General features: G+C 41.5%; 1 protein-coding gene across 1 annotated transcript in view; it reads right to left on the reverse strand.

The window, feature by feature from the left end:
- Positions 1-15,831, reverse strand: part of ano3 (anoctamin 3) — a 599,584-nt gene extending 583,753 nt beyond the window's left edge. Inside the window, exon 1 of the mRNA XM_041198368.1 lies at positions 15,479-15,831. Coding sequence (XP_041054302.1) covers positions 15,479-15,626 — 148 coding nt within the window. The 5' untranslated portion in view covers positions 15,627-15,831. The remainder of the gene's footprint in view (positions 1-15,478) is intronic.
- Between the last annotated feature and the right edge of the window lie 655 nt (positions 15,832-16,486).

Here is a 16,486-nt window from a genome sequence, read left to right on the forward strand (position 1 = left end):
GAAACCTCGGTTAAGGAAGAAGGAAGACATGTCAGAAGCATGGTTTTGGAAAGTGGCATCATCAGAACAGATGCAACGGAGGTGAAGGAACTGAGAGAATGGGATGTAGCCCTTACAGGAAGCAGGGTGTGAGGAGCTGTAGTTGAGGTTGCTGTGGGAGTCAGTGGGCTTGTAATGGATATTGGTGGACAGTCTATCACCAGAAATGGAGACAGACAGGTCAAGGAAGAGGAGGGAAGTGTCGGAGATGGACCATGTGAAGGTGATAGAGGGATAGAAATTGGAAGCAAAATTGATAAATATTTCCAGGTCCAGACAAGGGCATGAAGCAGCACAGAAACAGTCATTGATGTACCGAAAAAAGAGTTGTGGGAGGGGGCCTAAATAGGACTGGAATAAGGAATGTTCCACATACCCCATAAAGAGACAGACATAACTTGGGCCTATGCGGGTACCCATAGACATACCTTTTATTTGGAAAAAGTGAGACAAGTTAAAGGAGAATTTGCTCAGTGAGAGAACAAGTTCAGCCAGACAGAGGAGAGTAGTGGCGGATGGGGATTGTTCGGGCCTCTGTTCGAGGGAGAAGCGGAGAGCCATCAGACCATCCAGGTGGGGAGTGGACATGTAAAGGGATTGAACGTCCATGGTGAAGAGGAGGTAGTTGGGGCCAGAGGGCTGGAAATTGTTGATATGACATAGGGCATCAGAGAAATCGCAGGTGTAAGTGGGAAGAGACTGGACAAGGAGAGAGAGAATGGAGTCAAGATAGGAAGAAATGAGTTCCGTGGGGCAGGAACAGGCTGATATGATCAGTCTACCGGGACAGTCCTGATTGTGGATTTTGAGAAGTAGGAGATTGACTGTTTTTCAGGGTTTACAAAATGGCCCAACCCATCATGAGATTGAATGTCTTTCAGAAATCCTTTCAGCACAGGGTATTAAACACTAAAATTGATCCTCATTATGACTATTTTGCACGCGTAAAAGAGGCAAAATGAGGTGCAATTCCTAGCCCCATGATTCTGAAATCAGTGTCAGCAAGGCTGTACACCAACACAAGAGACAAGACACTAGAATTAGGAGCAGGAATAGGCCATTTGGCCCCTTGAGCCTTTTCTGTCATTTAATAAGATCATAGTTGATCTGACTGTGGCCGCAATTCCACTTTGCAGTCTATCCCCCATAACCCTTGACTCACTTGCTGATCAAACATCTATCTAACTCAGCCTTGCATTTATTTAATGACCCAGCCTCCACTGTTCTGGGGAAGAGAATTCCACCGACTAACGACCCTCTGACAGAAAAAATGTCACCTCATCTCAGTCTTAAATGGGAGACCCCTGATTTTTAAACTGTCTCCCCTGGTTCTAGACTCCCCCACAAGGGGAAACATCCCATCCCCCCTGTCAAGTTCCCTCAGGATCTTATATGTTTCACTAAGACAATACGATAGCACACCATGAGGAATGAGGAATATTAAAGGTAACTCCTTTATCCCAATTAGAGGTATCATAATGGCCTTGTTTATCACTGCCATACACTTTGTTTACTGCTACAATATCTTTTCTATGAAGTATATATTTTGATATAAGCCTTATGCTTAATTTATTCATTATCCCCTTGAACTAATGGTCTGTCACTGATAATTCACTTAATTTGTTCTGCACTAAATTTACATAAAAAGACACACTTCTTGCATCAAGTTATTCTGACAGAGCTGTAAAGTAAATCCTCAGCATGTTGTTGCACAGTAAAGACACTCACAGCTAATATGGTCTTTATCAGGAACTGCTGTGTTTAAAAGTTCAAAAGTCTGGATTTATACCTTCCACATTTTTATCCATTTTCTGTTGTTCCATTGCCGTCAAATGAACTGCGCCACTAGGCTTCTGAGTTACGGTATAATAAATCAGATCGACAGTTGTGAGTTTCAGAGCCAAATGATGCTGATGGATGATCAGAAGAAACAATAACACAGTAGATAGAACATGCAGTGAATCGGGCACCATTTCAGCTGAAATTTTAAATTCTAACCTTTGGTGAACCTTATCATTGTGAACACCAGGACCAAGAATGCTGGTTTTCACTCGACCGTATCAAAACGCTGAGACATTTACAGCTCTCCAGTTTTTTGCTTGGTGCATCTGGGTATAACAAGTTGACACTCCATGAATAATAGATGCCAAAATAATAGGAATGCATTTCTAGAGAGAGACACCTATGCATCAGCACATTATACTCTGATCATCACCTGGTAAACCCCAGCTAATTTATGACTAGGGAAAGGAGGAATGAAAAATAGACCAAGAGAATGTCAGAGGATAAAGCAACACAGAGGAGAACAGAGTGAAAAGAGTTTTTCTAAAAGAGCAGACGACAAAACATGTAAGAGGTGAAGAAAATGTTAAAAGTCATGTATTTCTAAAAGGAAGCTTATGTTTAACCAACTTTATTTAATTCTTTGAAGAAATAACAGTAACATCAGAGAATATGGCAAACTTGAGATTTCAGAAAGTCTTTGATAAGATGCCATATGAAAAAGAGTTATAACAAAGATCAGGGGATAATGAAATGAATTGAAGGACGTCCACAAAACAGAAACATACACATATATGCACATATATTAATGACAACTGCTATGTTCTGAGAAGTTTTAGAATATTTTTGTTTTTTGTTTTGTACAGATGCTATTTAGCACCAAATATACATCAAAATAATTGGTCAAACACTTTTTTAATCTTCTTATTAAAGCAGCCAGTGAGGCACAGGCGGTATGTTTTCCTAACAGCCCCAGAGTAGGTAGTCTCCACCACACCCTGCAACCTCTACCCATTTTTCATATTTGACTGGGGCACTTCCCAACCCACTGTGTTCCAGCAGGTCAGCACCAGGCATCCTTGCCAGGCACAAAGTGGCACTTATGCACAAATGTCTTCCCTGTGGATTTTCTTGGCTTTTGCAAACGATCAACTCAGCATGTTCACTTGTGCATCATTTGTGGTTTATGGGCCTTTCCCAGTTTTGCAACAGCTGCTTGTCATGCAACAATTCATGCAATGGATTGTGGGCTATGGAGACTTCAACGCCTGTTATTTCCATCCCACACTTCCTCTTTTTGACCTTGTAAATATTTAATATTGTCTCTCTCTGTGCCAATGTTTAATTTACAATCTGACCAGAACTAATCAGCTTCTGGTTTATTCATAATGGCATAATTCAGGGCTCCAGAAGGCCAATTTATTTCATAATGGACCTAGTGTTAATGTTCATCTTTACATAATTAACTTCAGATTAGTGTAGAACCAGTTAATCTCCATTTAGAAACTATAACCATTTCACAAAAATATAGATTTTTTTACGAGTTATATATGTCCATTGCACAGTTATACAGTTAATTTCAAGTTTTTAATTTTAACTCCACCTCTCTCACAGAAATCTAGACATGGCAAGGGAGGGGGTTATGTGGAGAGACCTGGTGGAGGGAAGGATTTAGTATTTGTGGAGCAGGGAGCTTACCCACTCTTTTTCCCGCCACAATTTTAAATTGCATGTGGCAAGGTCACCAGCCCAAAACTCTTTGAATGGGCAAATCAGGTCCAATATGTGATTTCAGCCTGAGGTCTGAGCAGGAGAGTAGTGATGGTTTCCTCACCTGGTTAAACCTGCCAAGAAACAGGGCCAGAGGAAGTCCATGAAGGGAAATTATCGGTTTGTTAATTGTGGGCCAGGAGAAGCAGGATTCCTACTCCAGGGCTCCATATAGGTCCCTTCTGCTTTGGGATCTCCTCCAAGCACCCCATCTATCCACTTACCTTAGTGCTGGGTCCATCTCTCTGACTGCCTCCAACTGGCACAACTTTTATAACTGGACAACTGCTTCACTTGGGCCTTCCCACTGCCTTTCCCAGGTGATCACATCAATCTCTTTGTTACATGCCCACCCAGGAACCACTCTCCCAACATGATCGGTCTTTTATACCAATGTAAAAACTTTTGTTTGCACCTAGAATCTTCTCAATCATTTGCACTTCCACATGACATATCCGCTAACTGCATCACATTTACAACAGGCTGAACTTCTGAAAAGAAAATAAATAAAAGAGCTCAGAACATTGCTTCCACAAAAAGAATTCTGTTCTGTTTAGGCTCATCTGGTACATCAAAGGTGTTACAGACCCATAACTCTGTTGTAAGTGCTACAACAAGCTTGTTATTTGGACAAGCTACAAAGGTTTCTCTGATAATCCAAACTGTTATTGTTAGTGTCCAGGAGTTTCTGGTATGCACAGCCCATATTGTGACATCAATTAGACTTCCATTAAAATGTCTAAAAACCCTTCTTTAAACACCAGCTTTATGTTCAACGAGGATTGTAGACTAACCCGGTTGCATAATGGCCATTGGTATATTTTTAAGGTTTGGAGCAAAGGTAAAACTCACAAATAAATTAGAAGGATTGATTTTCCAAGGCTGGGACCACACTTATCAAGGTCTCAGGTCGGTAAAGCACAAAATCAAAGGCATCGTCCAGTGTGTCTGATCTGTAATGCTTTTGAGGAAGAGGGCGAAGTGAGCTAGTTAGCTGTACATATGGGCAGCACAATACACGCTATAGACTTTTATAGATTTTAATTGGTCCCATATTGCATTTTGTAGCCTTCTTTTTGTCCCTCCCTCAGCAGTACCATTGCAGCATATGAACTGGTCTAGCATGAAGAAATAAGATTCTTTAAGGTGAGCCTCAATTGTTAAGCTTTGGTTTGAAAAGCAGTCTTTTTGTACCTTCATAAGCAAATAAGTATGAGGTGTTTTTATCAATTGCCAAGACATGCTAACAATGTGTTCACATCTTTGAGGAAAACAACTTGTGGAAATATTAACCATCTTTCATTCATCTTAATTTTCACAAAGCTTGTGTGAATTCACATAGTTTTAAAAGCCCAACATTAAAAGTAATGTTTTCTAAATCTTTTCCATAGAAAAATGGTGAAAAATCCTAAGGAGTGAGACTAGGCACGAGACATTCTGTTGACTCTTCTTAATCAGACAAACATCAGCTCATAGTTATTATTTCATCTCTTTTTCCTTTTTTTAATATTTGTTCATGGGATGTGAGCATTGCTGGCTAGGCCAGCATTTATTGCCCATCCCTAATTGCCCTTGCTCAGAGGGCATTTAAGCATCAGCCACATTACTGTGGGTCTGGAGTCACTGTAGGTCAGACCAGCAGCAAAGGGTGGCAGATTTTCTTCCCAAAAGGGCATTAGTGAACCAGATGGGTTTTTAGAACAATTGACAATGGTTTCATGGTCATCATCAGACTTTTAATTCCAGGTTTTTATTGAATTCAAATTTCACCATCTGCTGTGTTGGGATTTGAACTCATGACCCTGGGTCCCTGGAATACCAGTCTAGTGACAATACAACTGTGCTACTCCATCAGGGAGACAGCCAATTTCTGCTACTGAAACCCTTCATTCATGCCTTTGTCACCTCTAGACACAACTATTCTAATCTTCTGTAAACTTGTCATCCAAAATGCTTATACCAAAAGCAAAATTCTGCAGATTCTAGAGACCTGAAATCAGAACAAAAAGTGCTGGAGAAACTCAGCAGGTCAGGCAGCATCTGTGGAGAGAAACAAGAGTTTACATTTTAGGTCGATGACACATCATTTCTTGTTCTTATTTCTAGCAACAAATCCGTTTCAGCCATCAACGCTCTGCTCTGTGACCTACATTAGCCCCTTGCCCGGCAACATCACAATTTAAAAATTTCGGTCATTTTTTAAAAGTCCCAACGTGGCTTTGCTCACCCATGCTCCCTACGCTCCACCCCAATCTGTCTCCCTCTCGTTCTCAGTCTCCCTGTAACCTCCTCCAGCCCTACAATGCTCTAAAATCTCTGCGTTCCTCCAATTCTTTCCTCTTGCACATCTGTGATTTAAGTTGCTCCACCATTGGCGGCTCTGCATTCAGCTGCCTGGGATCCAGGCTTTGGAATTTCCTCCTTAAACCTTTCTACCCTTCTTTATTCTTTTAAGATGCTCCTTATGGCTTTCCTCTTTGACCAACTTTTTGGTTACCTGTCCTAATTCCTTACCTGTCTTGGTGCCAAATTCTGATTGATAACCCAGCTGTGAAGCACCTTGGGATACTACTATCCAAAAGGCATTATATAAATGCAAGTTGCTGTTATTGAAGATATTCAATGCCAAAGTATAACATTACTTCATGCACTGATGTGAAAAAATTAATGCTTTATTGAGCATTACCCTAAGGCTACGTGAAGGACTAGAAACAAAACTCCATACCAGGCCTCGCACTTGAAAGACAGATGATGCGATTTCTTTTTAAATAAACATTTCTATATTTTAATCGTATTTATTTTGGCAGCAACTTCAAAACAAATTCAGAACAATGCAGACATATAAATCTCTGTACATTTTTCATGGCCTGTATGTTCTCTCAGGATAGGAAATACTGTCCATCAATACCAAACTCCCACAAGCCTCAGCCAACCACAAAATTATTTATTTGCATTTTGCTCTGTAAGAATCCTTAGGAACCCAAGTTTCAAATTCCATTGTTTATTCATATGTTTTTATTTTAAAGGGACATTCTCCCTAATTCAGTGCGTATGCACTAAAAGTACTGAGGACCATCAGTGAGTCTCAGTTAACAGGTTTTGAGTAAATTGCAAATAATATGTGACATTGATTTGAAGTAAAACAGTGAGTCTTTCCTGTTCTAAGTAGTTTCACAATCATACAGAAGTCCCAGCATCATGTCACCACTGTTTCCTTTTGGTTGCAATACCATTAGATTTTGTTTATGCTAAGCTGTACTGTAGTACAGTATAATTGTTGCAATCTGGACAGGATATTGATGTCTTGCTCATGCATATCTCTACAATCTCTCCAGATACAGATCAAGTTAACGCTGGATGAGGCTTGATATGGTTGGAGCTGTATCCTGAATTATTCTGTGGTAAGATGAGCTGTATAGAGCAATAGGCTTGTCAGAGTTGCCTAGTTTAAGAGGAATATCTTATGGAATATGTAATAAGGCAGGTTTAATAAATAATCCCAGAGTAAAAGATCCCCTGGGAAACAGTGACCATAACATGGTTGAATTTAGCATTCAGTCTGAGAGAGAGAAACTTGGGTCAGAAAAAACTGTGCTAAACTTAAATAAGGGTAATTACAAATGAATGAGGGCAGAGTTGGCTGGAGTGGACTGGGAAAGGAGTTTAACAGAAAAGACGGTTGATGAACAATGGCAGGCGTTTAAGAAAATACTTTACGACTCACAATAAAGATATATTCCAGTGAGGAAGAAGGATTCAAGGAAGGAGATAAACCAACCATGGTTAACCAAGAGATTTAAGGATAGTATCAAATTGAAGTAAAAACGATACAATGTGGCAAAGATTAGTGGCAAACCAACAAAAGGTGGTCAAAAAATAATAAAGAGGGAGAAAATAAACTTTGAGAATAAACTAGCAAGTAATATAAAAATGGACAGTTAGAGCCTCTTTAAATATGTAAAAAGGAAGAGAGAGGCAAAAGTAAACATAGGCCTCTTAGAGAATGAGGCTGCAGAAATAATAATGGGAAACCAGGAAATGGCAAAAGAGTTGAATAAATACTTTGCATCAGTCTTCACGGTAGAAGGCATGAAAAGCATTCCAAAAATACCAAATAATCAAGGGGCAAAAAGGGGGGAGGAAATAAATACTGTAACTATCGCTAGAGAAAAAGTAATAGGGAAACTAATAGGGCTAAAGGCCAAAAAAGCCCCCTGGACCTGATAGGTTGCATCCTGGGATATTAAAGCAAGTAGCTACACAGATAGTGGGTGCACTGGTAGTAATTGTCCAAGAACCCTTAGATTTTGGAAAAATCCCAGGGGATCGGAAGCTGCCTATGTAACACCCTTATTCAAAAAGGGAGAGAGACAATAAACAGGTACCTTTAGGCCAGTTAGCTTAACATCTGTCATTGGGAAAATGTTGGAGTCTATTATAAAAGATGTAATAGCAGAACATTTAGAAATGCACATGATCAAGCAGGGTCAGCATGGCTCCGTGAAGGGGAAATCATGCTTATCAAACATATTAGAATTCTTTGAAGAGATAACAAACAGGATAGATAAAGGGGAACCAGTAGAGGTAATATATTTGGATTTCCAAAAGGCATTCGATAAGGTACCCCAGATAAGGCTACTCAATAAGACAAAAGCACATGATGTTGGGGGTAGAATATTAGCATGGATAGAGAATTGGCCAATAGAAGACAGAGTTGGTACAAGGGGGGCATTTTCAGGATGGCAACCTGTAACTAGTGGAGTACAACAGGGATCAATGCTGGGGCCACAATTATTTACAAATATATTAATAGCTTAGATGACAGAAGTGAATGTACTATCACCAAGTTTGTGGGTAACACAAACATAGGTGGGAAGGCAAGTGGTGAGGATAGCACAAAGTGTCTACAGAGGGATATAGACAGGTTAAGTGAATGGGCAGAAACTTGACAGATGGAATATAATGTGGGAACATGCGAGGGTATGCACTTTGGCAGGAAGAATGAAGGAGCTGTATATTACTTAAATGGAGAAAGGCTGCAGAAAACTGTAGCACAGAAGGATTTTGGAGTCCTCATGCATGATTCCCAAAAGCTAACATACAATTTCAGTAGGTAATAGGGAGGGCAAATGGAAGATTGGCCTTTATTTCAAAGGGAATGGAAGATAAAAATAAAGAAGTCTTGCCAAAACTATACAAGGAACTAATTAGACCACACCTATAATACTGTGAACAGTTTTGGTCCCCTTATCTTGGAGACAGTCCAGAGAAGGTTCACTAGGTTGATCCCGGGTAAGGAGGGATTTTCTTATGAGGAGAGGTTGAGTAGGTTGGGCCCATACTCATTGGAGTTTAGAAGAATGAGAGATGACCTCATTGAAACATTCTTATGGGGCTTGACAGGGTAAATGCTGAAAGGTTGTTTCACCTTATGGGAGAGTCTAGGACCAAAGAGCATAATCTCAGAGTAAGGAGCCATCCATTTAAGACAGAGATGAGGAGGAGTTTTTTCTCTCAGAGGGTAGTAAATCTGTGGAATTCTTTACCGCAGAGGGCTGTAGAGGCTGGGTCGTTAAGTATATTCAAGGCTGTGATAGACAGATTTTTAATCAGTAAAAGAATCAAGGGTTATGGGGAAAAGGCAGGAAAGTAGAGTTGAGGATTATCAGATCAGCCATGATCTAACTTAACGGCGGAGCAGACTCGATGGGCTGAATGGGCTACTTCTGCTCCTATGTCTTATGGTCTTACTATGGTCTTATGGAACTGCCGGTATGGTCCCTGCCTCTATGTCAGAAACTCTGAGATGAGTCCTACCCCAGTACTTGACGGCCACAGAAGTTGCATCCAGTTGATTATCAACCTGCAAATCCTTCCAAATAATGTGGCCGTGATTCGTGGTCAGCCATGTGTTGAGAAGAAAGCTGGTGCCTCTACCATCACTATCCATCGCTCCAGACTGCAGCATGCGTGTACAAGTGCATGTTGCCACAGCCACTTGGGTTCCCTGAGTGGAACTATGACACACCACCACCATGTAGTTTAAACTAATAGAACATACCAAATGGAATTATAAAATTGTACAGGACAGAAGGCCATCTGATCCATCAAATTTGTGCCAGCTATTGGTATAATAGCAAAAATTTTAAAAACACAAGACGTTAAAATAAAAACAAAGTGCTAGAAACACTCAGCTGGTCTGGCAGCATCTGTGGGGAGAGGAAAATTTCAGGCCAATAACCCTTGGTCAGAGATTAAACTCTGTTTCTCTCTCCACAAAGTGCTTGCAGCATTTTCTGTCTCTATTTCAGATTTTGAGTATCTGTAGTATTTTGCTCTTTAGCACATGACACTGCATCTCCTCCAACAAGCTTATGAAGCAGGATGATATATCTGCACCTTATCCAAATGTAGACCCAAATGTAGCTGGTTTTTTTTATATTTAGAAATTGATGGTTTGCGGGCATCACTTTCTAGGACAGGATTTATTGCCCATCCCTAATTGCCCTTGGACCACTGCGGTCCATGCCGTGTAGGAACACCCACATTGTTGCTAGGAAGGGAGCTCCAGGATGTAGATCCAGCGACAGTGAAGGAACAGCCGATATAGTTCCAAATCAAGATGGTGTCTGACTTGCAGGGGAACTTGTGGGTGTGGGCATTCCCATGCACCTGCTGCCCTTAGCATTCTAGTATCTGGTAGAGGTTGCGGATTTGAAAAGTGCTGACGAAGGAGCCTTGGTGAGTTGTTGCAGTGCATCTTGTAGATCGTACACACTGCTGTCACTATGTATCAGTGGTGGAGGGAATGTATGTTTAAGGTGATGGATGGGGTGCCAATCAAGCAAGCTGCTTTGTCCTGGATGGTGTCAAGCTTCTTGAAAGTTGTTGGCGCTGCACTCATTCAGGCAAGTGGAGAGTACTCCACCACACTCCTGACTTGTGTCTCGTAGATGATGAACAGGCTTTGGGGAGTCAGGAGGTGACTTACTTCCTGTGGAATTCCCAGCCTCTGACCTGCTCTTGTAGCCACAGCATTTATATGGCTAGCCGAGTTCAGTTTCTGGTCAATGGCGATAAGAAGGTTTTCACAGCCTTTTGTTTCCCATCAGCCTCCTATTTCCAAAAATCTGACAGCCTACAGTGTCAGTTTTTAGTTGAACCTGTCGCTGTTGAGGCCCAAAAGTATCCCTCCTCATTGGACTGTAATATTCCAACCAGTGCAACCATTCTGCGGATGCTGGTCCACTCTCAAAGGAAAAACAAACAATGGCATCTCTTATGATCTCAGGACACCACTTTACAGCCAATGAAGTGCGCTCTGAAGTGTAGTACCTGTTCAAATGTAGGAAATATAATGCCAAACTACATACAGTAAATTCTGACAAATGGAAATATAACGATCAGATAATCTCCTTTAATGATATTGGTTGAAAGAGTAATATTGGCCAGGACACTGGGGAGAACTCCCCTGCCCTTCATTTCAAGATTACTTCCCAGAGGTAATCTTGACTTGCTTGGTCTGGCACAGCACTCTTCTTTAATTTATTGCTTTTCAAAAATTGGATAACGTTATGCACTAATTAATCTTCTGCTCTTTGAAAAAGAGTTGAAGGTCTCTTCGGGCAGTACAACCTACAGTGGCAATATATTAATTGCTCTATTATACTGCTGCTTTCTGATCAACACAGAGCAATGTCAGACCTGCATCTACATGAATGCAGAAGTTCAACTCAGAAGTCAGGCTGGCAATCTGCCTTCTTTGCCCAACAAGGCCAAATGGTGTGAGATGACTATTAAGAGATTACCACACATTGGTGGTAATATAATTTCGGCTTAGCCAAGTCTAAAGAGCTCCTGAATACCCCAACTTTTTAAATTTATTTCTCAATAAAGTTAACATTAGGAGGGATCCAACACTTGCAAAACTTTTCTAAAATTATAACTTAACCAGCTGTTGACTGAAGCTCTGAACATACACGCACAGAGATGTAGAGTTCTGTTGTCACCAGTAAAGTGCTAGGCACAGCTGGCAACGCAAAATGTCTGCTGGCTATACATCACACTGTATAGCTGACAATTTCAAAACACTGCCTATAGCTTTAAGGCAGCCTGAGTCACATTCTGCACCTTACTTTGAATATGCACTGGGGTCAGCCAATTCTACCCATTTACAGCAATTTGAGACACCCGCCAAACTATATTCTATACATACTCTGTTACTCAAAAGGTGGTGTTATTTTGTACAGTATTTTATTCAGAATTGTGGTACAATGAATGCATGAGATTCCCACTCCAGCATGGGTGGATTCCAGCCCCTCTACGAATAGGGCCCTTGTATAATTTATTTGCAGGGAATGAACTTCAACAAAATTTCTTTGCTTGATTGTTACACTATTTGTAGTAAGCAAGCATAATCTGATATTTCTCTGGGTTATGAAGCTCAGTCATAAACATGCAATAACATTTAAGCTGTCTGCCTTATCGATATTTCTACCAGCCTAAACATTCACTCCCTCCAACACTGGTGCACTATGGCTGCAACGTGTGCTATCCACAGGATGCACTGCAGTAATTCAAAGCTTCTATGGCCTTTCCCATCTCATAGCCCCCATAATCTAGAAGAACAAGGGCAGCTGATATATAGGAACATCATTGTATGTCTTCAATAGGATTCTGTTCCACTACTATGTATTAAAATATATAACATTTTTGCAGGCAAAGGAAATCAGTTTTATTTTGAACTACTAAGAGAAGAAAAACATTATTGCCATTTTCTCTTTGACTTCATCCCTCAGCTGGGCATTTACAGACTCTCATTTCAATGTAGGCACTACTGATGTGCCCTATAGACATAGTCCAAATGACTCCTTCTCAGGATTCAGGGAAAGTTTCTTTCACTGGTGCATTTAGGTCCTGTTCTGACACAGGGTTGGTGGAACAGAGTGAGCAGAATTTTGGCTTGATATTGTACTTGTAACTTCTAGGCCTATGCACACACAGTTTAACTTCACACAGGTACACGCACACCACAGTTACTGATCTGAGACAGACAGTAGCAAGCCAGGTTCCAGCCCAGCAGAACCATCATTCATCACTTGACTCCAGCTGAGATGAAACTGGTAAAATCTGAGATTCCTGAGTGAACAGAGCTGTCACTCAACAGTTAAAAATACAAATATTTAGACTGTGGGGCTGTGATGAGGGAAAAATCCCTGCTCTCTAAACATTTAAGTTGAAATCAAATATATGGCCAGGTGTCCTTTGGGCCCAGGACACTGCACTGAACTTAAACTCTGAGGTATCATAGGACAAGGGATTCTCAGGAAATAGGGGAATACTATTAAGGGAATACTATTAATAGAGCACTGGGGAACCTTTCACAGGGGGCACTCGGGAGATCTCCTGAATTCCTATTTAGCTCGTCCACCTCTGCCATGTCAGCAAAGTTTAGCTGCATATGACTCCAGATTTTCACTGCAAGTTTAGCATTGATGCCATTGATGCATTGATTGCTTCATGCCAACAGTAACCTTGCAATGAGCATGTGCACCTTTAGAGAGGGCATTAGTTTATGACAACAGATATCTTGTTTAGTTGTTAGTTCCTTCTGAATTTGAGGTACTTTAATTGTCCCACTTAACTCTAATCAAGGGCTCGTCACTGACAATGAAGTAAGCTGTCTGCAAAGATCAGTGATCTCTCGGTGCCCTGGTTTTCCCCTTTCTCAAAAGCAACTTAAATCTGGCACCAAATCGAGGGGGGTGCCTTGTCAGGTGTCAGCATGCCCGAAAAGCAGCCAAACATATTGAATTACTCACACACAGCAAACTAGGAAGTTAAAAGTACTTCACTTTGAATTTAAATTTTCAGGTAGCAAAGCAAATGATTATGGATTTAAAATAATTGGCAAAAGGAGTAAATGTGATGTGAGGATTTTTTTTTCACCCAAAGGGTGGTTGAGAATCTGGAAGGAACCTCCTGAAAGGGTGGTGGAGGCAGGTTCGATCGAGGTATTCAAAAGGGAATTGGATGGCTACCTGAAAAGAGAGAATGTGCAGGGTTATGGGGATAAGGCAGGGGAGTGAGACTAGATGAAATGCTCTTTCAGAGAGCCAATGCAGACTTGATGGGCCAAATGGCCTCCTACTACACTGTAAACATACTGTGAAACTAAATTAAAGGTAAACAACTTTTTACAAAAAAGAAAAAAGATACATATTTAAGAAAAGGTGTGTAGGAAGTTTTTTTTATCATTATGGTGAAATTCAACATTCACAAATACAAAATTAGCTCCTCAGGGCCAATGAGGACATTTGGCAGTAATTATGACATTGGTATGCCATTAAAAACACCTCATTCAACAAGGCACAACTTTTTCCAAGGGTTTTTATAGGGAGACTAAGAATATAAGATTGGAAGCTCATGTCAATTCAATTGATTTCCTGTTGATTGCTGTCTGAAGGTGGAATAGGAGGTATGCCTCAACGGCGCACCCTCTGGTGAAATGTAGAATCACTGGGAGCAACTTCCAGAGTGTTACTGTCAGTTTCAGTGATGTAATGGTGGCAGATGCTGACGGTTTTACTGTCATTACCATCGCAAAATCCACACCATGGTATTTTCTTCACAGACTAGTTACACCCACCCCTGTTGTACAGTGGCCAGGCTACCAGACTGTTCCTTGTCTGCTGTTGCACCACCTCTGGTTTCCATTGGGTGATTCAAGAGGGTTGCCATTGGGTTACCTCATTCCACGTTTATTTTTACCCAGGTTTACAGCTTTTTTTGAGGGGTTTGTGAGATGGCCACTTCCAAATTCCCAATTCCGTCATGGCTTTGTATATATTCTCTGGAATTTTTTTTTCATTTACAGGGCGTGGCGTCACTGGCTGGGCCATCATTTATTGTCCATCCCTAATTGCCCTTGAGAAGGTGGTGGGTGAGCTGCCTTCTTGAACTGCTGCAGTCCATGTGGTGTAGGTACACCCACAGTGCTGTTAGGGAGGGAGTTCCAGGATTTTGACCCAGCGACAGTGAAGGAACGGCGATATATTTCCAAGTCAGGATGGTGAGTGGCTTGGAGTGGCCTTGTTGAGTCAAATGCTTAGGTCAATACCAGGTGGTCAACCGGTTTAATTCTTATTAGATATTTTGTAGCGATTTTATATTAGCGGCTTGCTGGGCCATTTCAGAGGGCAGTCAGGAGTTAATCACATTGCTGTGGGTCTAAAGTTATATGTAGGTCAGACCGGGTAAGAACAGGAGATTTCCTTCCCTAAAGAACAAAAGTGCACCAGATGGGTCTTTGTGAAAAGCGGGCAGCTTTGTGGTCACCATTACTGACAACAACTTTGTTCAGATTTCAGATGTATTCAATTCATTGAATTTAAAGCCCTGCCTGGAGCTCGTTCATTTTAGGCCTGCAGATGACTACAAAACCACGATGTTACTCACTATCCCCATAAAATGGAAAAATTGGGTCCAGTGGATATACTTTACAGAAGTACAGGGGACTGGTTTGTACTGCTCCGGTAACGCATTTCACTCCATGGATCATATTTTAAGCAACGTCTATAATCTAAACAAATTCCAAACAACATTACTTTACTTAAAAACTAGAATCCACATTCATATTGGTGACATTATAGAACATGTTTTTTTTTAAAGCTTAAAAAGAATGACATCTGCAATTATTGGGATGTTTTACTTTAAGGTACTTTTTAGAACTCTTGTGAAGCAGTTGAACGCAGCAGGATTTCACTCCCCGCTTGGGGTCTGATAAGTATGTATCTTCGCAATAGAGAGCTCCACAAGTTTCACCGTTAGACTCCGAAAACTCTTTTCTATTGTTTTCTCTCTCTCTCTCTCTCACTGGAGTACTCACCTACGTGAATCGATAGCGATGGGGAAGGAGACTGAAATTCATGATGAAAGGTTGGATTGAATACACCACTTGTAGCTGCGTTGTCCACTTTGGAGATTGACCTGTACTCGATCTTCTTGGCCTCCAGCTCGCTGAGTTCAACGTCCATCTCTCAGGTGCGATAAACATCGAGGAGATTTCCCCCCACCCCCTCGAGTGTTTAAGTCCGTTGCATTGTCAGCTGAGCGACGATGGCGAAAGTTATCCACTCCCAGATAACGAAGAGAGGAGTCAAGCACTTGAGGTCCTCCAGTTCGACAAGGGTTCGGTCATCAATCTGCGCTGAGTTTTGGCATCAGGATGTAGCCACAACACAGGACGGAACAAACAGCAACTTATCCATCAACTTCAGACCCATCGCCGGGACCGAGGAGGAGGGAGAGGGGGAGGGAGGGGAAGAGGAGGAGGAGGAGGAGGGATGGGAGGGGGGTGGAATGAGGGTAAAAGGCCACCCCTGAGGTCTCCACAGGCAGCTTTGTGAAGCGCTAGTCCGCGTTCGGGGAGCTCTGCTGGCGAACCGTCATTCGAACATTTTCTTCTACGAACTCATGGTACATTTTGGCTACATGTTCCAGGCACGGGCAAGCTGAACTAGTCGACATCGTTAACCAGCTGGCAAATGCCTAATGGAAGCTTCGACGTAACCCCACAGCATCAGAAATCGATGTGAGCTGCTTTTTAATTCATGCCAAATACAATGTAAACGGCCGCGAGTAATTGTCTCACTTGGAGAGAGAGAGAGAGAGAGAAACGGGATTTGATTCACTGAGTAAACTACATATATTTGCATTACACAAATCATCACAGGAGTGTGAATTGTTCTCGTCATTGTTCCAGTTGAAGAATAACCTACGGGCAGGGATTGAAAAGCAAAAGGTGAATTTCCAAAGGCTGATTGCACTGACTGGCTATGGGTGCAGTTATCCAGCAGTTAGGGTGAACAGGGTGTCATTTGGGCTTTGGCTTGTC

The sequence above is a fragment of the Carcharodon carcharias genome, chromosome 10, assembly GCF_017639515.1.
Source record: "Carcharodon carcharias isolate sCarCar2 chromosome 10, sCarCar2.pri, whole genome shotgun sequence".
Taxonomy (NCBI): Eukaryota; Metazoa; Chordata; class Chondrichthyes; order Lamniformes; family Lamnidae; genus Carcharodon; species Carcharodon carcharias.